Source organism: Peromyscus eremicus, chromosome 7 (assembly GCF_949786415.1).
Source record: "Peromyscus eremicus chromosome 7, PerEre_H2_v1, whole genome shotgun sequence".
Taxonomy (NCBI): Eukaryota; Metazoa; Chordata; class Mammalia; order Rodentia; family Cricetidae; genus Peromyscus; species Peromyscus eremicus.
Window position 1 is genome coordinate 5,350,328 of NC_081422.1, and position 22,498 is coordinate 5,372,825.

A 22,498-nucleotide genomic window follows, 5' to 3' on the forward strand; every position below is an offset into this window, starting at 1 on the left:
TCTCCCCCAGAGCTGTAACACTCACTTACATACACCACTTGTCAGAAGAAGACACTGAATCCCCTGGGACTTGAGTTCTAGGTGGTTGTGAACCACTATGTGGGTGCTGGGTCCTTTATAAGGACCTCTATTTTTATTACCATGAGTTCTGGGGACTGAACTCAGGTCTTATGTTTGCAAGTCAAGCTCCTTAGTGAATGTGCTATCTTCCTAGCCCTGTGAGGATCCTTTTGATTGTTACCTGTGGTCTGCAGCTGTTCGATTAAACATCAATATTCTGTGACATTATTTTGTTCATGCAGGTTTTTTTTTTTCTTTGAGGGAGACACTCTAGATAATCATGGTGGGATTTGATTCAGTCTCTGTGGATACTGGTGTTAGCCCTTTTTGCAGTCTTTTAGCCTGTTCTTTCTAACTTGTCCTACAAATATTAGATTTGCCTAGCTGAGTCCCATATTAATTTAAATCAATGCTTTGCAATAGACCTCTTTACTTGGTACTGCTTCTCTGGCTTGGCCCTCAGGATATAATTGATGCACATTTTTATTTTTATTGTAGTCTTTTATACATTCTGCCTATGAGTCTTGATTAGTACAGAGCATTACAAATATCTTTTCCCCTTCAGTGGTGTATCATTTTAACCTGTTAATTTTCTTGTATGGAAAAAACTCCAATTTTGTTGTATAAGTACCATTCTTAATAGTTTATATTTTACATAGAGTATAAGAAATCTGATTATTCTAAAATGATATTACTTCTAGAGCTTTTTTATTTTTCATATTTAAATCACAATTTATATGGAATTGATTTTTGTATATGAGTGAAGGAAAGGTCACTTTTACTGATGATATATTTACCCAACTATGCATTATTACCTTTGTTTAAAATCAAGCAATTAATTATGTGGGCCTGTATTCTATTATCATTCTGTAGATGCCACACTGTGCTAAGTGTTGTAGATTTAGATTGACTATGTAGAAATGAAAGTTCCAAGACAGGGTTTCTTTGTGTACCCCTGGTTGTCCAGGCTGGCCTTGGACTCACAGAGATCCAACTGCCTCTGCCTCCTGAGTACTGGGATTAAAGGTGTGCGCCACCATTGTCTGCTTTAGAAATGAAGTTTTCAACTTTGTTCTTGAGATTGTCTCAGCTATTCTTGGTCTATACATTTAATAATTTAAATATTAGATAAAGTCTGGCAATATTCATAGAGTCTGTTGGAACTTCATGGCCTCAACATGTACACACCTTCTTCTCCACCCAGGTCTTCTTTCATTCACTTCATGGTGTTTTTAGTCTTCTCTATAGCCTATTAAAATCTTTACATTCAATTTTTCTCATAGGCTTATATTTTTAATGTTACTTAAAAGATGTCATTATTAAAATATCTAGGTCTGTCCCTTTGAAATTCTAAAAGGTTTCCATTATTGTTCTAACTTTGTTTCCACTGCCTATTCCCACTCAGTTCCCGATTTAGTATGGAGTCCTGTCCCGTCCTTGGAGGAAAGCATGCTGTGTTTATCAGCAGCAGGCAACACCACCTTCTCTGGCAATGTCTCTTCCCATCAAGTTTCTTTGGGTTGACATCCCTTTCCCCAGAGGTTTAATTTGACCTTTATTTGAACCCCTTTTAAGTGGGCTTATTCACTATACATTTTTGTTCATTTTCAGATGAGGATAAGCATAATTATTTCACTGTAAAGAATTAGTCTGTGTTTTAGAATATGGTCTCATATAACATGTGTTTTAAGGTATATTATTCCTCTTGCTTTATAACTTCCATAATCATTTACTTATTTTTCTTCCCTTAGTTTCTCTTCATTCTTTAAAAACCTCAGTTCTCTAACCTTCTTAAAACTTAGATTTTTGTAGAGAAGTAGTCAAGAGATTTAGGTTGCATTCTTCGCATTCAATTGTCCATCTGCTTATGTAGTTTGTATCCATCCAATTCATGAAAAGTCTCGGGGCTGGAGAGATAGCTCATTTATTAAGAGCCTTTGTTGTCACTACAGAGGACGTGAGTTTGCTGGCACTTATGGTAGGTGGCTAACAAGAATCTGTACTCAAGTTTCATGGGGATCTGATACCCTCTTTTGGCCTCCATAGGTACCCCCACACATGTGGCATAGATATACATAGACCAACTGACAAATAAATAAAAAATAATTAAAAAATTAAGTCAGGTGTGGTTTTGACATACCTTTAAATCCTGGCACTCATGAGGCAGAAGCAGGTAGATCTGTGTGAGTTCAAGGACAGCATGGTCTACTTACTGAGCTCCAGGCCAGTCAGTGCTATGGTGAGATTCTGCCTCCAAAACAAAACAAGACAAAACAAAACAAATCTCCCAAGTCTCAAAAAAAAAAAAAAAAAAAAAAAAAAAAGATGAGAGTCAGGTTGTCAAGTGTCAGGCCCTGTTGGGAGTGGGAGCACAGTGACATAGTACACAGAAAATCCCTGCTCTTTAAAAGCGCATGGTCTAATAATCAAAGAGAACACTGAGTATGAATTTGAAAACTCTCTAAGCACACTATTACTTGTTATTACTGTACTGCTCCCCTCCCTCTATCAACAGTCCTTGCTCTTTTTCAGTAGGGAACGGATTTCCACTGGCAGGAAGTTTTATGGCTTCTAGTCCATTTCCTTAAAGGAGGGAAGTGGCTTCCCAAGCAGTGAATGACGGGGCCAATGGTATTCAGCGGAGAAGGGAATCTCAAAACTGTGCAAAACAATGGTGTCTACTCTTTTCCGACATGAAAACATAAACACAAGGCTGGCAGAAGCAGAACCACAGGTCCTGGAAAGGATGGAGGGCTGCGCATATACTTACACTTCTCTGTAAACGGCAGGCATTTTGCCCTATTTATGAGCGTGTGTGTGCACCTATGTGGAGTCTGGAGGTCACCTAAAAGGAGCCAGTTCTCTCCAGCCACCATGCAGGCTTCAGGATTGAATTCAGGTTGTCAAGTTTGGCTGAAAGCGTCTTTGCCTGCCACCTTGACAGCATATAAGAAATTCATATAAGAATTTTAAAATAAGCCAGGTACGGTGACACATGCCTTTAATGCCAGCACTTGGGAATCAGAGGCAGGAGGACATCAGTGGACGTGAGGCTAGTTGGTCTACACAGTGAGTTCTAGGCCAGCCAGAGCTATACTCTATGTCAAACAAAACAAAACAAAACAAACAACTAAGTCATGACATTTATCTATTTAAATAAACAAGGCTTTTCCCCATGGTGCTCATGTGACAACAGCAATGTTACTCATTGTCTTCTCTTTTTAAACATCAGGGAGGCGATAGAAAAAACAGAGCTAGCAAAAGTTTCCAACTTTTACTGAGTGCAGGTTAGGTAACTCTCTGAAGAAGAACTTCAGCTACTAGAGCAAGTTATAGTATTGACAGCTAAGGTATCTTCATAAGGCTAAACTATAACTCACTACCCATACAGTATACATTACCACACAATATGTCACATGACTCTGAAAAGTTGTATATTTTCCCACAAGAAGGTATAAATTCTATCCTCACCAGAAGCCTTCTCATTTTGGCACCCATTGTTCCTTCTTCTCCATGGGAGAATCGATTCTTCTTCGGTATTCCTATGAGTGAACAACTGGTAGCTCTCTTCACAAACAGGACTTCTTTGGGTACAGTATACCGTCCCTTCTTGCTGGAAACCTGTGTGAATGCCATTTGAATAGTTTACTTTTGCTGAGGTTTGGCACTCCGAAGCGTAAGGAGATGGTAGAGCTGGGGTCACAGCGAGTAGGTCAGAACAAGCATCAGAAAGATTACTTTCTTGAGTCCACTGGTTCAAATGGTACTCTGTTGGAAGCACACATGAATTCAAACAGTTCTGTAGCATGACATTTTGAGAATGTTCAGGTATGGCTAACTGACATGGAGACACTTGCATATTTTTACCACTTTTAATATTTGTCGGTGGTTTAGGTGGAGGATGAGGTATAATTAGTTTACCCTGAGTTTGGGCCAGTGTGTTGGCTTTTCTTGAAGACGGTGGCTGGCTGACAGTGGCTTTTCTGTTCACATGTACAAGGCCTGTCTGGACCTTTGCAGACCCTGTTCTTCTCATTACCTTCGCTCCCCTTGGAGGCTTAGACTTCTGAGTCTTGGCATCACCAGCATGTGCAGGGGCTTTGTTCTCTTCTCTTCCAAAGGCTGACCAGGCTTGTTTAGCAAGGCTATAGCCTGAAGGTACAGAAGATTTCAAAGGCACACTGTCCATTTCATATCCTCCTAAATCAGTCACATTTTCAGAGCCACAGTCAGCTTTGGCCTTCACTCCACCAGCAGAAGGTGCAGTACAATCAGGGACGTTTGTGAGGTTGCAGGTGCCACTGCTGGTGGGACAGTGCTGTAGCCACTGTGGAGCCACTCCTGCCCTGTCCCTCACTGGGTGGCTGTCACCTACACACTTCTCTGTGGCATTACTTTCGTCTAGCCACCGCAGCTTTTTAACCGTCTTGGGGGCTCCTGCACCTTTCCCTCTCTGTTTCGTTAGTTCAATACTATCTCTAATGGCTTCTGCCTTCTGATGTCTAAACTTAAAGCTCTGATTTATAACTAGTGCCTTGAGAGAATCATGATCGTATCTGGATTCTTTCTTTAATATACTCTTGAGCAGCCTCACCCCATTTTGTTCCTGGATGCTGTGCTTCTTGCTGTGCTGGGTAGGCAAGTCACAGTCAGGAGTGACGTTACACAGTGGTGCTGATGGCCCACAGGCTTTTTGTTTTCTGTCTTTTGGGTTAGAATTTTGGGGTGCACAGGTGGCCTGAAAATTGTCTGAAAATACAGACAACTTTTCTTTATTACAGCTAAAAGAGTTTATCTTTTCACATCTCACATCTTTCATTTCCTCTACCTTATCAGAACACTGCACAGGGTCGATTTCTCTCACGCATGTGCTGTGCCCTGACGAAAGCCCACCCGACTGTGAGGTAGGTGACAAAACTGGTACAAACGGGGCAGGAATGGGAGCACTCCTGTCGTCCGGAGTTAACTCAGAGAGCCTCTCTTGGATGGAAGATGAAGCTGCTTCCTGCGTTAGAGATTCTGGGGTAGTCCAGGCTCTACTGACTTTAAATGTTGGGCTCTCGGCACCTGGCAGGCTCTGCCTGTGGAGTGCTCCATCAGCGGGATCACTTGTCCTCACAGTACTGCTTTCAGAGGTATTTTCTCCTTTTCTATCTAGAGCAACGACGGAAGGACTACAGACAAAGAGCACGGAGTCATTAGCAGCTCTTGTGGCTCTGTCCACAGTTGTGCTCAAAGTAGGTGGATTCTGTTCTTTATTATTCAAACATTCCCATGAGGGTAGAACGTTAGATTTACTTAAGATATCTGAAAAAGATGTGACAGGCTGAGTACTTCGTGTGTCTAAGTTTGTAAGCCAACTGTTTATATGCTGAGTTTTAGAGAAGGACAGTTTATCTTCATCAAAGCAGTTTAAATGAGCTGACTGAAGATTTGCTGACTTGAGGGGAACAGAGTTCTGCTGGGTCGACGTGGAAGGAGCCATACTAAGTGTTATGTATATTTCTTCATGCTCTCCAGCCTCAAGGCTGTCTATACTTGAGAGAGTTTCAGAATTGGTTATCTGATTAACTTCATCACAAAATTTCTGAGGGGAAAAAAAAAGAACAGTGTTTTACACTGTGTACTCACACTAGTGTTACTGACACATAAAATAATGTGACTATAAACAGTATAGGTATAAGCTACACCCCTGCAGCAGACCTCATGGTAAAGAGAAAGTCAGGAAACCCTAAAAAATGTGCTTCCTTTCCTTTCAACTCCCAAAGTAACTGCTCAATTGTTCTAGCTACCATGACAGCTTAGAAATAATTGCTATTCCATTTAGGGTTCGGCGTTTCTTCAAGGTTTCATAATACTAAATTAATTCTGAAAAATATTTGTTTATAAATTATATTCTCTTCCTGAAACCTTCATTGGATTGAAAAGAGACTGTTGACAGATGGAGGCTACCTGTGGTCCAATAGGTAATTCCACACACATACCCATACAGGCAGTACCAAGTGAACTCAGTGGGTTTAAAAAACGAAGCACATCAAGTTGGGAAGAAAAAGTGGTGGTGGTGAGGAATAGGGGAGGAAATAGAAAGATTAGAGCAAAATACATCATATGCATGTATGAAATTCTCAAAAAATAAAGAGAATTTTAAAAAAGAAAATAAAGTTCTGTGAACCTAATGTGAACTGTCAATTGATAGGAATTATATCATTTTTATAAAGGTCTAGAGAAAGGTTTTCAACTCTGGTTGTATGTAAGAGACAAAAAGTTTCATAAAAATAAATATGAAAGCCAGGGAGGATCAGAAGTTCAAGGATAGTCTTGGCTACTGAGTCCAAACAAAATACCTACAAAAATCTATGTCTGGACCCCGCTGGTTCATTTCCCACATGAGATCCATGCAGCAGTCTCATACTGATCTTACGGTTTCTATGGAAGCATGTGGATACAGGTTCAAGAACCAGGGGCTTTAGGGCTTGGAGAGATGGTTCAGTAGCATCTATATGCATCCTAAATTTAGGTTGCTTTTTAAAATATAACCTCTAATAATAATAGTTATATCATTTTATACTTTCAAACAGCTTTTATATTTGTCAGAAAATAACATTCATACAGCCTAAATTTTTTTTAAATAAATGCAAGAAGAAGAAGATCAGGAAGAAAAATTAGCACCTGTGACGAAGTTATACTGACTCATACACAGTATTTTTTTTTTTTTTTTTGGTTTTTCGAGACAGGGTTTCTCTGTGTAGCTTTGCGCCTCTCCTGGAACTCACTTGGTAGCCCAGGCTGGCCTCGAACTCACAGAGATCCGCCTGGCTCTGTCTCCCGAGTGCTGGGATTAAAGGCATGCGCCACCACCGCCCGGCCATACACAGTATTTTTATGGCCTCCTTTTAGCTGTGTGGAGAACCCTGGGAAGTAGGACAGAATTTTACTACAAATTAAGACACCAGTAATAGAGTTATAGTTCATACTTGCAAACTGCTTAAATGTTGACTCTCCAGGAGTTTCTGAGTCTCCTCCAGTTTGAGCTGGAACACGTTTTTGTTAGTAGCTAGGTTTGCTATGTTGTTTTCCTTCATTTCTTTATCGCAGTTAATTCTGCTTACAAGATATTTTTGATGTTCGTGATCATTTTTTGACACTGCTGAAGGCAAGGCAGAATCTATAGCTCTGTGAACCAGATAGGAAAAGATTTAGTACAGTAATAAGTTAATTTAACTGAAATCAACTTATTTCTATAAGCATATAAATGACACAACTGTATACTATGTGCACATGTGTCCAGATAATTACATATAAGGATATTGGAGAAATCTACAGATATATTAGAAGAGAACTTTAAGGCAATGAGTAATAGAATAAAAATGATTGTGAGACCAGAGTGCCAATAAAGAATGAATAAGGGATGCTTATTCATTCATGACTGTGATGACTATATTCCATTCTTTTATCACTTGGGCAGGAGTAGAAATCCTATGAATTTGTTGTCAGTTTTCATTTCTCTAGATATATTTTTATATAGATAATAATATTTATTAGCTTTTGTTCTTAGTTGATGTCTTGGCCAGTGGATATTCCTATATCCCTAAGAGAGTTGGCCAAGATTCAAGCAGATGGAAATTAAGAATGTGCTTTGTCAGGGGAGGTATGAATGTCCTCCCTGCATAACTAGCTATGGGAGTGTGGCTCTTACTCAGCAAGAATATAAACCTTTGTTTTCAGTTTGGTTCAGGAATATAATCATAAATGTAAGCATATTTTTAAAAAAGATTTGTTTATTTAATGTACATTGGGATTTTTCTGCATATATCTCTGTATGAGTGTGTCAGATCCCCTGGAACTGGAGTCACAGATAGCTGTGAACTGCCATGTGGGTGACGGGAATTGGACCTGGTCCTTTGGAAGAGCAGCCAGTGCTTTTAAACCCTAAGCCATCTCTCTAGCCCCATTTAAACATATTTTTTTTATGTCACAAAAAGAGTGTCTTCAATGTAGTCTACTTTTATTGTTTCCAATCAGAACAATACCTTTTTTTAAAATTTTTTACAATGTTGTACTGTCTGGAAACTCAGGACATCTCTTCTATTAGATTTTTGTGCTGTCTGGAAGCTTTTAGCTTGTTAGATTTCAACATATATATACATACACACAGTGAAAAATCCAATTCCTTCAAGGATAAGTGGGTGATGAAGGATACAGCTGATTGAAGGGCATTTACTACCAACTCAGTTAAATTATTTCCAATTAAATCAGGATAAAGAAACATTTTAGAAGGTGGCATATTGCCACATGTGACATATAACTATCTCCAATACCCATATATGTCTTTATTTAGACAGACAGAATCATCAAGGTTGGTGATTACTACATTTCTAATTATTCCTTTGTCATCACCAGGAGAGCATGGCTAGGGAGAAGGTATTTAGTACACATTCCTGAACAGTGAGGGTATGTTTCTGTCTATTTTTGTTTTTATACTTTTCTACTCTTACATAGTCCTTCCCCTTTAAGTTACCCTTCCCAAACAACATAGAACTAAAACTACAAAATGTCTAATAAACTCAATTGATTTACCTTTAAAGTTGTCGTCTCTCAACTTTTTCTTCTCTATTCCTTTCTTCTCTACTCCACTTTCTTCTCTCCTCTTCTCTACTTTCTTCCCCCAGTGAGGAGGATTGAAGGGATGGATAGGAATAGAAGGAGATGGGGAGGTAGAAATCGAGATAGAGTGAAGCATGGGAGGAAAGGAAGAAGAAATCACAAAAGAAGAGGAAGGAGGAGACACTGGAGAGGGGAAAGCTAGATAAGTTGGAGGCAAACATGGAGAAGAGGATGAATGCAAAGGAGAGGGAAAAAGAGGGACAGATGGAACAGGTAGGGGAGGGGAGGGAAAAGAAGAAGGTGAAGGAGAAGAAAGTGTGGATGAAGAGGAAGAAGCTGCTACCAACGGTGAAGAGGATGTGGAAGCAGAAGGTGATGAAGGCAAAGTAGAACACGGAGAATGACATGGGGGCGGGTGGGAGAGAATCAAGGCAGGCAGATGGTCTACGAAGGCCTGAGGCCGATCTGACAGTGTTGTGGCTTGGGGAACACACTTCTGAACTGACTGACAAGCATCAAACCTAGTAGAATGCTCAGGCACAGGAGTGATACAAGAGAGGGGTGGGGCTGGTTGAGTTGGATATCTGGGCAAACTGGAAGGTTTCAAAACAGGGAGAGCTTCCAAGGGGGGTGGGGAAACAACCAGTCGAGCTGGAAGGGAACGACGGATAAGGGCAGGCATTAGAGTTGCTGGGGTAGAATGCTGTGCTGCAAGTATATGTTTGGGTCTGAAAGTTTTGTAAAATACTCTGTTCTGTGAGTCAGGATCAGGAGTGATCGGAGAACTTTGGGATGGGTAAGGTGGAAGGACAGGTGGCCCAGATGGAATAGGGGCTGGTAGACTAGGGAAACTGCCAGAAAAGCTAGAAGTAACTGGGGCTGGAGGATGAGGGAGATATCTGATAGGGTAAGACAGTAATGGGGCTGATAAAAAGGTCTTTGGAAGAGTAGAGGGGACAGATGGAAGAACACAGGTCTGGGGGGTGGGAGAAACAACAGGGTAGCTAGGAAGAATCTGGGGATGATGGGATAGCAATGGGGCCCGTGAAGCAGACAGCTGACCAGGTAAGTAGGGATCAGGATTGGAGATAGCTGGACAGGCAGGAATGGATCTGCATAGGTGGGAAAGTATTTGGACAGGCAAGTAGAAAGAACCTCATTAAGATTTAAAAAGTCTATTACTGGGCTGCCTGTCGGTTTTTGATTGATTTTGATTTTATCCTTTGGGGTCCATGTTTGATCTTCCTTTGGACAGCCAGATTCCCCTCACACTGACTGACTGAAACATGTTCACAGATGATTCAAATTCATCTTTCTTCTCTTTTCAAAAGTCTGATGCACAGATATAGGCAGGAAAATCTAGTTTAAACCACTAGTGTGAATAGCAAATGCCGACATCTTGGGGTAGTGGGTGGTTCAGAATTGACTATCTCATCACAAAGACATGGATATTGGAGATAGATATCTCACAAAACTGCTCTGTCAGAGAGTTTAACCAGGAGAGACTATGTCCTCTCCTGCTCTACATCCACCAGAAACGTCAGATCAGCTTTGTGATAAGAACTTGACTGCGATGGAAAGTTGATTATTTTTGATATTATAAAAGTTAATACCTTATTAAGATTTTTATATCTCATTACTTCCTGAAGTGGTTTCTATATTCCTAAAAACCTATTGGCCAATTTTTAACGAGGCTTAAGAATTAGCCTCCACTTTTCTAAATAAATTTTCATTTTAGATTATAACATTAGCATCTTAAAATATTTTTATTTACCATTAGCATTTTCTATGTCAGAGCCACCTCTTGGGCTGAGGCTGTGGTTAATGGTAGAGCCTGCACAGAGGCCTACTCAGTCCCCAGCACAAGTACTGCTGCTATACTCTGCTTCTCTGGAACTGTTTTGTGGTGTCATTTTATTTCTTAACCTACTTTAGGTTTATATTCCACTGAAATGTATCTGTAACATGACAATAGCTTATTAATCCTCGAATAAACACTTGCATGAAATTTATTTTGGTAAAACCAATGAATGATCATTAATAATCTAAAATTTCATATTTATATGGCATTTATAGTTTGCAGAATACTTAACATATAATATTTAACACTTAGTTATTTGGGGAGAGAAGTCCAATTTTTTATTAGTTAATCATGGTATCTTCTCTCATAGATTATACATATTTGCTTTTCAAATAAAGACTTATGTTTTATATATGTATACATACATACACATAGCTATCACAAAGTCACAGTCAAAAGTATATTATGAAAACTAGGTATTTTGATACAGAATGCAGGTTATTTCTCACAATGACAATATATAATATTTGTTATTTTAGTACAGATTTACTAAAATGATAATATTTTCCTTCAGAAGAACTGAGGTTATTCTGACAGTTTAACCCTTCAAAGATTTTAAACAACTGCACATTGCTGAAAAATCACCATGCTTTCATTTATTGTACAAAAGAGGTGTTTTTAAAATGGAAAATATCTGATCAGCACAAAGTAATAGTTGATACACAGAAAAAGAAACTGGACAGTGAAGGGTCTCTGTACAAAAACGCTAAGTAGTTTAGAAGTTTTAAAGCTGAAGCTCCCTCGGAGCCCTGCCTGCCTTGGTCAGTATGTGCCATCTTTTGTCCAGACAAGCTTTCCTAGAATACTCTAATGTCATACAGCCTTCATGTCTCCAACTTGAGGTTTTTAACACATATTTCTAGCTTGTTTCACTTCATGTGTTGCTTTGCTTATTATTAACTACTTAACTCATTCACTGTAAAAGTAGAAGTTTGACCACTGTCTTTAATGGCTTTAGTTTTCCTACTACCTTTTTCTACTTCTCTGATTCCTCCTTTTAGGGCTCACTTCTGAGGCCAGCCTTTGGAAGTTTTGAGTTTGGCCACCCTTTTCTTACTTTACCAGAACTCCTCATGGAATCTTGTGTAAGCTGACTGTGATGTTCTCCATATCTGTGTGTCTTTAACAGTTAACGCTGTCCTCTCATCTTTCTCACTGGACGAATTCAGCACTGGGTACCTTTCTAAGTTGCTTCCTTAGGAAGTGGCTCATCTATTGTGATTGCATTGACAGCGGTACTGTCATTTGTAGGAGGGAGGAACTCAGCAAAGACTAGCTTTCAACTGCTCTGTGGCCTGACCCAAAAAATGCTCATATCCAAGGGTTACCACATTGTTACCATATTGCATTCTGACTGTTCGCTTAACTCAAGACCACCACTGACAGACACCAGTCATTGTTTTGTTTTGATCTGTGATGACTGTCACATCTGTATTCATGGCCTAGACTTCTTATCTCAAGAAACTGGTTCCTGAATACCCTGCACTGCAAACTTATAACTTACCCTAGCTTCCTTTCAACTACTCTCTCCCTAAACCTGTTGATTCTTCCTTCATAGTCATATTTTTTTCTATTGTGGCAAAATGTTCAACATGAGATCTGCCTTCTTATCCTCATCCTTAAGTTTTGATAAATGGTTTCACTGTCTCACCATCTACTTTCTGACCAAATCCTGTCTCTGAAACCATCCCCGACTCCTCCTCTTCTTCTATTTTCCTCCTTGGCAGTTGTGAAGAACTCATCAGTTTGTTAACCGAAGTACCAGTTTATCTGATTTTTCCACATTTAGTCTGCCCCTATTCATTTGGCAAAACTTCCAAAACATATTATTGGAAGCTTGCTTCAATTTTTTCATTAACTTTTTCTAGAACATATTACTTAACAGACTCTTCCTGGTTTAATTCTTGGCTTCCTTTGTAACTTTCCTACCGACAACTCTCTTCTCAGTGTACATATAAGGCAAATTAAACTAATTAAATTGCAAGAAGTGCTTGCCTCTGATGAATATTCTCCTCATTTTTATAGCTTCAGGCCAACTTCTACCCTTAAGAGTGTTTACTTATATCTATGGTATTTTCCCCTTATTTCTGGAATTCTTCCAACATGTATAGCACTATAGGAAATACATGTATGTGTAAAACCTAGCTATTATATTGACCAAAACTGCAATCTGGTTTGGGAAACAAAAATACTAAGAAAAAAAATCGAGTAACAATAAAATCACAACCTTCATATCTCTTTCTAGTCCTCTTATTTCAACTTAGTTAAAATTTTTTTTAATATTTATAACTGTACTCTCATCTTCTGATTAAAAAAGCTCACATAGAAAATTTAAATATCACCAAATTCTCTTTTAAAATGATATTGTAAAAAACTTGCAAATTTTTTGGTATCCACCACCAAACCACAATAATCCACGACAGAAATAGCACTAGAAAAACAATTAGGCTGGGTGGGGGTGTCACATGCCTTTAATATCAGTCTTGGGAGGCAGAAGCAGGTGGATCCCTGTGAGTTTGAGGCCAGCCTGGGCTACAGAGTGAGTTCCAGGACAGGCTCCAAAGCTACACAGAGAAATCCGGTCTCAAAAAACAAAACAAAACAAAATAAAACAAAACACCCCAACCCCCCCCAAAAAAACCCAAAAAATAAAAAAAGAAAAACAATTAGTTTTATATCCTTTTTCATGACTCATGGCCCTTCCCTGAATTCATTCCTTTCTCATCATCTTAATTATATTTAGCTTTACTAGTTTTCGTTTCTTGTATATTGTACCCACATGTACATTTGTTGACATATGTACATATATTATTGGCTAGATTCCACATACAAGAGAGAACATATGGTTTATTTCTTTCTGAGATGGTGTGACCTCACTTAATATTGTACACATCCATCCATTTTCCTGCACATTTTTAATTTCATTTTTCTTTAGAGCTTAGTGTTCCTATATGTATATATATACACACCAGATTTTCATTATCCATTCATCTGTTGATGGACAGCAGAGCTGATTTCAATTCTTTGTTATTGTGAACAAAGCAACAATAAACAAGGGGTCCAAACATCTCTGTGGTAGGGAATAGAGTTCTCTGGGTATATTCTCAGAAGTGAAATAGCTGGGTTATATAGTAGTTTTATTTTTATTTTTTTGAGAAATCTCCAAACTTTTACTTACCAAATTCTCACATTTACCTTTTGTATTTTAATTTTCTTTATATTATCATACCAAACTCATAATCTATTCTTTTCATGAAATAGTTTTCTTTCCTCCCTTTCTTCCTCTCTCCATTATTCACTGTCTCTTCCCATTATCCACAATTGTCTATAATGATTGTAATGGTATGTTTAAAAAAATGACCTTGCTCATTTGTTTAAAATTCTCTTACAAGCCAAGTGGTGGCACATGCCTTTAATCCCAGCACTGGGGAGGCAGAGCCAGGCGATCTCTGTGAGTTCGAGGCCAGCCTGGGCTACAGAGTGAGATCCAGGACAGGCACCAAAACTACTCAAAGAAACTCTCTCTCAAAAAACCAAAAAAAAAAAAAATTCTCTTACAAATCTCAGGAGTAAGTTTATTTTCATTTCTTCTTTTAAAATTATATTTATTCATATGTGTTTCTGTGGGTGTGTACATCTATGCCACAGCATCCATGTAGGAGTCAGAGGACAGCGTGCATTAGTTGGTTCTCTCCTTTGACTATGTGGGTCCTGGGGATCAAATTTAGATCATCAGCTTGGTGGCCATCTCGATTGCCCCAAAGTTTATATTTCTTAACATACAGATGCATCTCTCTTTCTAATCTCATATCTAGTTAAGCTTAGTATTTGTATTCTCCGACTCACCCATGCTATTTTGGATGGGTCTCATGTAGCTGAAGCAGGCCCTCAACTCTTGATCTTCTTGATTCCACATCATGAGTTCTGGGATTCCGGGCATGCATCTCCATTCCTGTCTCAAATTATGGGGTCTCTCTTTGTCTCTTGCCTGTCTCTGCCTCTTTTTCCTCTCTCACCTTTTCTCTGTAGAATGAGGGTCAAACCCAGGGTCTGGTGCATGCTCAGTAAGCATGCTACCACTGAACTCTAGCCCCAGCTGACTCAACTCCCTTTACCCCGACCACATCATCAGCACTTTATCGCTTGCGGACTGTGCGTGTGCGCATCACTCTGTCTGCGGTGCCATTCACCACTTGTCCTGGTAACTCATATGCTCTTCAGAGCTGCTTTAATGAAGTTCTTTAAACCAAGAGTCCAGTTCTTTCCCAGACTCTAAGGAATACTGAAAGGATGAAATGATTTGTTTTTAGGTCTAATCAAGAGAATCACTAACCAGAGGAATTCTAAGAACAGAATAATATTCTGTATAGGTAAAATCTGAATTATTAATAACTTCCTAAAGGTGGTGTTCTGATTATTACTACTCATTTGATGTAATTCTATGCAACTGTTTTGTGGTGCTGGGGACCAATCCCAGGCCTCACACATGGGAGGTAAGCACTCTTCCACTGAGCTACAACCCAGTCCTGGTGCTTTCCAAAGCATCGTTTCACCTCTCTCGATAGTTATACATGAGGATTATACATACATATGTAGACATGAAATCTTATGGAAGAGCATCAGTGCTCTTAACCACTGAGCCACCTCTCTAGCCCCTGGGGACTGTATTTTCAACAGCCTACTCCATATTGCTTTCCAATGCTTTATCTAGTTCTCTGCATATAGTTACATCAAAAAATATTTGGAAAAAATGGAAAAGACATTGTAGTTTTTATTGAGACCAGTAATAACAAAAAAATTCTGATTGAGGAAAAAAACCACTCAAACAACAAAATTACTTTTTAAAACTAAATTTGTATCAATACAATTTAAACAATTTTATCTATTCAGTAAAGACAACAATAAACATCAATATATTAAAATAGATTTTATATTTTTCATAGAAAATTATTCACTATTGGCAATATTTGTATTGTTAATAATGTAAGTGTAACAGTGTAAGACAGCAAATTACAGTGGACTTAATTCTTAATTAATTTGTAAAAAGAACAAATTCTAAAACAGAGATAAGAAGTAACCAATGAGCCAGGTGGTGGCAGTGCACGTCTTAATCCCAGGACTTGGGAGGAAGAAAGGCAGGTGGATCTCTATGAGTTTGAGGCCAGCCTGGTCTACAGGGTGAGTTCCAGGACAGCCACAGCTACACAGAGGAACCATGTCTTAAACCTCCCCTACCCCTTGGCCCCCTCAAAAAAGAGAAGTAACCAATGAAAAAGACTACAAACTCAGCAAGCAGAAAGCCATTTAGTTATTATATATTAAGTGATAACAGTATAATCATATTAATACAGTAATAATAAATTGCTTACCGCCAAGTTGTTGCTGGTCTGTGGGAAAGAGGAATGTTTACTTCTGATTTTAAGTTGGATTCTTGAATTTGTTTCAGGGCCTCTTCTAATGGGGGAACTGGATTGTGAAAAAGTAAAGGAACAGAAAAAAAACCATAAACAATAAAGAATCATTTTATCACTAATGGTTTATTGATATATAATTTAGTTGGCCAATAATATATTTCAAGGTTCTTGTATAATATATTTACAATAGAATAAAAATTTAAACTTTGATTTGTAAGTCCTAAAAAAGAAATTTTTATTTTGATAGCTTCATCATCAATCTTATGATAATATTTGGAAAAAAGGGAATTTGAAAAATGTGTAGGGTTTCTTATATATAATCTCTTCTATATCTGATCTCATTGTCTCAAAATTTTATGACAAAAATTTTTACATATTCCTCTGAATAAAATGAAAAAAAAATCAACTAACTTTGGGCATTACCTGCTACAGTGCTTATTTTAAGTGCTAATGCTCATCTAGCCACCACACAGGTGCTATTTGAATTTTACAACTAAGGAAGCTAAGGTCTATGAAGAAGGCAAGTGATGTCCTCATGACCATATGCTACATGGACACTAACCCCACACTGCTCTTTAGACCTTTCATCCATTCTTGTTTTCTGTACACACCCATTTTCAAAGTCTTCCAGTATGTACTCTGGTACACAACATATTCCTTTCCCTTACTTCTAATGTTCCTTTTACTGTTGTACAGGTAGAAACACAGCTGTTGAGCTGGCCCCTACCCCTGCACTCTGGGGAGATGACCGCACCCCTCACCATGAGTGAGGGAGGATTTACCCTGATGACTTGGGCATAAGGGAGCTGGCTCTGCCCACCACTTGCCTGAGGGAGGAAGCCCCAGTTGCCTGGACTGACCAGCTCAACAACTCAGGCCCACAGCCAGGCCTGGGGTTGGCCCACTCTAACATTTACTCCATGTGGGACCTACTGGAGCTCGTGAAGGGATTGGTCCTGTAGAACAATACTCTCAGGATCTCCATGACTGGTGGCAGCTGCAGGATATCCCAGAGGAGTTTCAGTGAGGATCCAGTTATAATGTTATACCAGAAACCAGAGGCCTTGAACAAAACCAATGACTCATTGCAATGATCATTTGCAAGTAAAGCTGATTGGACAAAAGGGTCTACTGTGTGACACACTAAGGCTCCCAATGCCACCAGGACAAATGAGGAGGTGTTGAAAAGGTGGGGAAGATGGGGAAGCAAAGAAGTTTTTTGTTGTTTGTTTTGTTGTTTTTTGTTTGCTTGCTTGTTTTGCTTTGATTTTTTAAAAATAATTTTCTTTTGGTGGGGGATGCTGCAGGGATGGAGTGAGTATATAACTGGAGTGGAAGTTGAGCGGAATTGGGGTGCATGATGAAAAATTCCCAAGGATTCGTTAAAGAAATTATGTTAAATTAAAAAAAAAAAAGAACTCATACTGGAGAGAAACCCTTTGAATACAAGCAATGTGATAAAACTTTTGCATGTTACATATCGGCAAAGTCATGAAAGAATTCACATTGGAGAGTAACCTATGCATGTAATAAGTATTATAAAGTCTGCCCATCACCTTAATCTTTATAACCCTGAAAGAATTTATCCAAGAGTAAATCCTGCAGTGTGTAATTAATTTGTTAGAGCCTTTGTATATCATAGTGGAATTTGAGGATATTAAAGAACTCATACTGAAGGGAAATCTATGACTATCTGGGATTTGTTCAGATCTTTAGCCAACAAACTTACATTTAATTACACAAAATTATTTATTGTGGAGAAAAAAATCTCACAAGTGTCAATAACAACTCTAGATAATGTAAGGGCAATGAGATTTATTTTTTAAAAAACATTTCCATTGCGTGTGTGTGTGTGTGTGTGTGTATGTGTGTGTGTGTAAAATGCGATTATGGGTTTGTAGGCCATGATAGATAGGTTGGGACTGGACGAAAACCTTGTTGGCATTCTTTTGTGCTTCTTCATATGGTGACTGTGGTGAGTTGAAAGAAAATGGTCCCCTTAGGGAGTGACACTATTTGAAGGGGTGGCTTTGTTGGTTTAGGCATGGCCTTGTTGGAGGAAGTATATTGCTGTAGGGATATATAGACTTTGAGGTCTCCTATGCTCAAGCTATGTCTAGTGTGACACACAGGTGCTTCTGCTGCCTGTTGATCAAGTTGCAGAATTCTCCACTCCTCCAGTACCATGTTTGCCTGCACGCTGCCATGTCCCTCAATAAAGATAATGGACTAAATCTTTGAAACTGTAAGTCAGCCCCAATTGAATGTTTTCGTTTATAAGGAAAAAAAAAAGAATGCTGCTTCTTGCAGCCTTTGTATATGGAAACATTATGCTCCACTCATCAAATTCTTACACAATTCAAAGCCTGGGGGTAGAGGACATGATTTTCTAGCTCTAACACTTGGTGAAAACCTAACATTAAAAAAAAACTTTTACTTTAAAATATTCATGTCACTGTACTTCCCCACTATTCTACTGTCTGTAATTTTCTCCAAAGGGTTTAAGCAAAGCCAGTATACTATTACACAGGAGTTAGCTCAAACTTGAACTCTAGACACAAGGGAGAATAATGAGGGTGAATATGATAATATTATATACATGTATGAAAATATCAAAATAAAATTTATGACATAGAATACATGCTAGTAAAATATTGCCATTTATTAATGTATATTATGTGTGATGCTCTCTGCCAAGTTCCTAAGGCACTGTTCTCCTTACAGCTTTTCTTCCCCTACACTTAGTAATCCTGTCGATTGTGGTATCTGAGTAGATTACCTTTTCTGTCTATATACAGTTACTGCTCAAGTGAGGAACTTTACATCTCTTCCCAGAGCTATTCTCCTCCTAGCCTTTTAACTTCTGTATGTTTCTACTTCCATCCACATTCCAAGTTGTCACTATAATTATCCAAACAGATTTTATTATGAGAGGACTCTCAATATTCATTTCCTTTTTTTAGTAACAGAGCTTATACTGTTAGGAGTAGAAATATATCCAACATTCAGAAAGTTTTAGTTTCCCTTACAAATGGAGCCAAATAGAAAAAATGACATAACTGGAGATCTCTAAGGAAATGATTTAAAGGGGTTCAGAGCCATAGCCTTATGTCTTCTTTTCTTCTGTCTAGAATACCAATCTTACGGTTGGTGACCTAGCAGCTATCACAGCCGTAAGAGTAAAGCTAGAAACCATCTGCAGAAAGTAGTCAGCTGAAAGACAGCTGAAGTCTGTACAACTATGGAACCAGCTCTTGACCCCAACCTCAGGACTTCTTCTCCTATCAGAGAAAAGGAAAACTCTCCTATGTCTTGGGGTCTTCTGATGGTGTCAGTATTTTCTGAAGTACCTATTCACCCTAAGATCCCTTACTAACACAGAAATGGCTTGCTTTCCAGTTCAAAAATGCCATTTTGTATAAAGAGGGATTTTCTAGCATGACATATAAAGTTCTTCAGGAGTTAGCCCCACCTTACTTCCAGTTTCAACTTCATATGCTTCTCTTCTTACTCCCTAACTTATGCTTCTGATACATTGAAAGACACAGTTCACTTGTATGAACTGATCCTTTTGTCTGGGCTATTCTTTATTGTTCTCTTTGCCTGGCAAGATACTGATTCAAGAGTCATGCATGTCATTGTTCTAGAAACAATGACCTAGTGTCCTGACACAGGATGATGATATTTCCTGTGTTTTCACAGTAGGTACATATTCTGCTATCACATCCATTATTGTACCAATAATACTGTTTAAATTCTTACCAAAATAAGTTGTGATTTTTAGTGTTAGAGAACAATTACATATCTCTGTAGCTCAGGATAGCTGGGGACAGAGTACCATCCAGTATAGCACATGATGGCTAGGTACAAGATGGCACTGCCAGCTCTTTCTCTTTAGTAACCTTTGATACACTGTTAGTTCTGTCTTGCTATGTAAGGTCTAAAAATGTGGATATGATAGAAAAGCATCAATCACAATCATACTTAAATTCCACTTTAATATATGTGCATGTGTATATGCATGCTCACATGTGTGGAATGCAGACACATGAGGGTGTGCATGAAGGCTGCAGGTAGACAGTGGTGTCTGTTTCAATTACTCTTCACTTCATTTATTCAGGCAGGGTTTCTCAATTGAACCGAAAGTTTGCCAAGACTAGCTAGCAACATGTTCCAGGGATCCCCTGTCTGTGCTTCCCAAGTGCTGGAGTACAGGCTGTGGCCACATCTGCCTGACTTTGCATGCTTCTACGGATGCAGACTCCAGCCCTCATGCTTCCCAAGTACTGGAGTACAGGCTGTGGCCACATCTGCCTGACTTTGCATGCTTCTACGGATACAGACTCCAGCCCTCATGCTTCACAAGTGCTGTATACATGAAGCCGTCTCCTTGGTCCAATTAAACTTCAATTCGTAATTGGCCACAGGTCTTATATTATTGGATTATAGTACTTTGTAGACATTGTGTTTTGCCAATCTCTCAAATAAGAATTTGGAGTGAACCACAAGTAAAATAGCAGAATGAATATAACACTAACTTCCTGAACCCAGTTGCTAAATTTTCTTTCTGTTAAGTTACTTAAAAAAAAAAAATCGATTTTAAAAAGACAAAACATTGTGAATTAGTGTGAAGTTGAAAGAAACTTGTGAGTGAATAGAGAATTTACCCACGGAGCCAACCAACCCAGTATTTTCCAAAGGAACTTTAACTCGAGTTCCTGTTCTTCATTTGGTTAAAGTGCCTGTCACTCAAACAGCACACCAGGCTGTGGTGGTTTCCGTTTCTACTATTTTTTTTAATGTGTAATTTTATTGTTTACTCAATTTAAATGTGATTACAACTTCAATTTTTGTTTCAGAATCGTTCCAGAAATGAAGGTACCTGCTCTCCTTCTCTGAGAGAGAGGAACGTGGGCACGCTGGAATTTTTCAGTAATTTCTTCAAACTTCTGCTTCCTCTGCTGCAGGATGCGCTCTCTAATCTGATACTCTTTTTCTTCTTGTTCTTTGCGTTTCTCTTCGAAAGCTCTAGATTTAAGGTAGAAGGAAACAGGAGAGCTAGACAAGAAGCTAACTGAACCAGAACGATTGGAGAACACCACACTTAGGAAACAACAGTATCTTCTTCATTCTAGAGACAGCACATTTGTGATTTCTAACAGGCCATTGGCTAGGAATTGAAATATACTTGTAAGATGGTAACTCCAGACCCTCATTCAGATCTTTTTTAACTACAGAGCTCTGCAGTGAGGCCCCTTTCTGATCTCTGGCAGCCCTGCCAGAGCCCCACAGCCTGCTGTGGTGAAAAGCCTTTTCTGAAAGCCATGCTGTTTCTGCTATTTGCTGGTAAAAGAAGCAGCCTTGCAAATTATGGGGAAGTCAAGGAAACGACTTTTTTGTTTAAAATTGGCTGTCAAATAAGTCTTAACTTAGCTAAAAATACAATTTTTTTTTTGAGACAGTGTTTCACTGTGTAGTGTTGGTGCCTGTCCTAGATCTTGCTCTGTAGACCAGGCTGGCCTCGAACTCACAGAGATCCACCTGTCTCTGTCTCCCAAGTGCTGGGATTAAAGGCGTGTGCCATCACCGCCTGGCTAAAAATACAATTTTTATAAAAATGTTGGTTTTCAGCTTCTTTTGTAAATAGGGAACCCAGAACTCTTCAGTAGACAAAGTTACAAACATCTGCCTGTAATGTCGTTTTAAAAGGTATTATTATTATTGTTATGATGATGATGATGTGTGTGGTGAGGTGCATGTGCTATAGCGACTTGTGGAGGTCAGAGGCCAACTTTGTGGCACTGGTTTTTCTCCTTCATCTCTGTGGGGTTCTAGGGGTAAAACTCAGGTGTCAGGCTTACAAGGCAAGCATCTTCACCTACTGAGCCATCTTGCCTGCTCCACATCCTCACTGTTTTTAACTTTCCTCTTTATTTATAATTGCCTCTAGGCACTTTATATTTTCTCTGTTTTAGTTGTACTACCTTAAACAGTTAATTTTGTTCTTGTAAAATGTTTGTATTACTCAAGACATAGTTGATAAAAAAGAGACTACAGCGCCAGCCTGACATTGGCAGGGAAGCATCCAAAGGCACTCCTTGGTCACATGTGAACGTGGTGACAGCTGGATGAACTCTTTTAACTTCTTCCTGTCCTAGGCTACTGTGGACCACTGTTAAAGGCCTGGCTTGTCTAAGGAACTGGTCATCTAGAGGGCTACAGCACTGGGGAACAGAGCTTTAGGTTTTCAAGGGGTAGGATGTGTGTGGGGGTAGCACCACAGGAAGGGAAGAGGGTTTTATCTCCCTAAATAACTTAAAGGAACTAGTTTCACAGCTTGATTCAGTACAGTACTGGATTACTAGCCAGAGAGCTTAGGAAAATAAGAAAAAATGCAAGGCATCCATATTGTAAAAGTAAAATTATCTATTTGCAGGTACATGATCTTATGTACAGAAAACTCTAAAAATTCCACATAAAGCCTATACTAATACATGAATCCATTAGATATACAAAACCAACACACAAAATAAAATGCATTTCTATGTACATCATTATA

General features: G+C 38.8%; 1 protein-coding gene across 5 annotated transcripts in view; it reads right to left on the reverse strand.

The window, feature by feature from the left end:
• Positions 1-22,498, reverse strand: part of Cep126 (centrosomal protein 126) — a 51,294-nt gene that overhangs the window by 15,552 nt on the left and 13,244 nt on the right. For 4 of the 5 annotated variants that reach the window (XM_059267297.1, XM_059267296.1, XM_059267295.1 and 1 more), the window contains exons 3-6: positions 20,822-20,967; positions 15,895-15,991; positions 7,035-7,233; positions 3,532-5,647 (exon numbers count right to left, since the gene is read on the reverse strand). In XM_059267297.1, the coding sequence (XP_059123280.1) occupies positions 3,532-5,647; positions 7,035-7,233; positions 15,895-15,991; positions 20,822-20,967 (2,558 nt within the window). Of the gene's footprint in view, positions 1-3,531; positions 5,648-7,034; positions 7,234-8,637; positions 8,750-15,894; positions 15,992-20,821; positions 20,968-22,498 lie in introns of those variants that run through there. The other variant, XM_059267298.1, reaches the window with a different exon arrangement.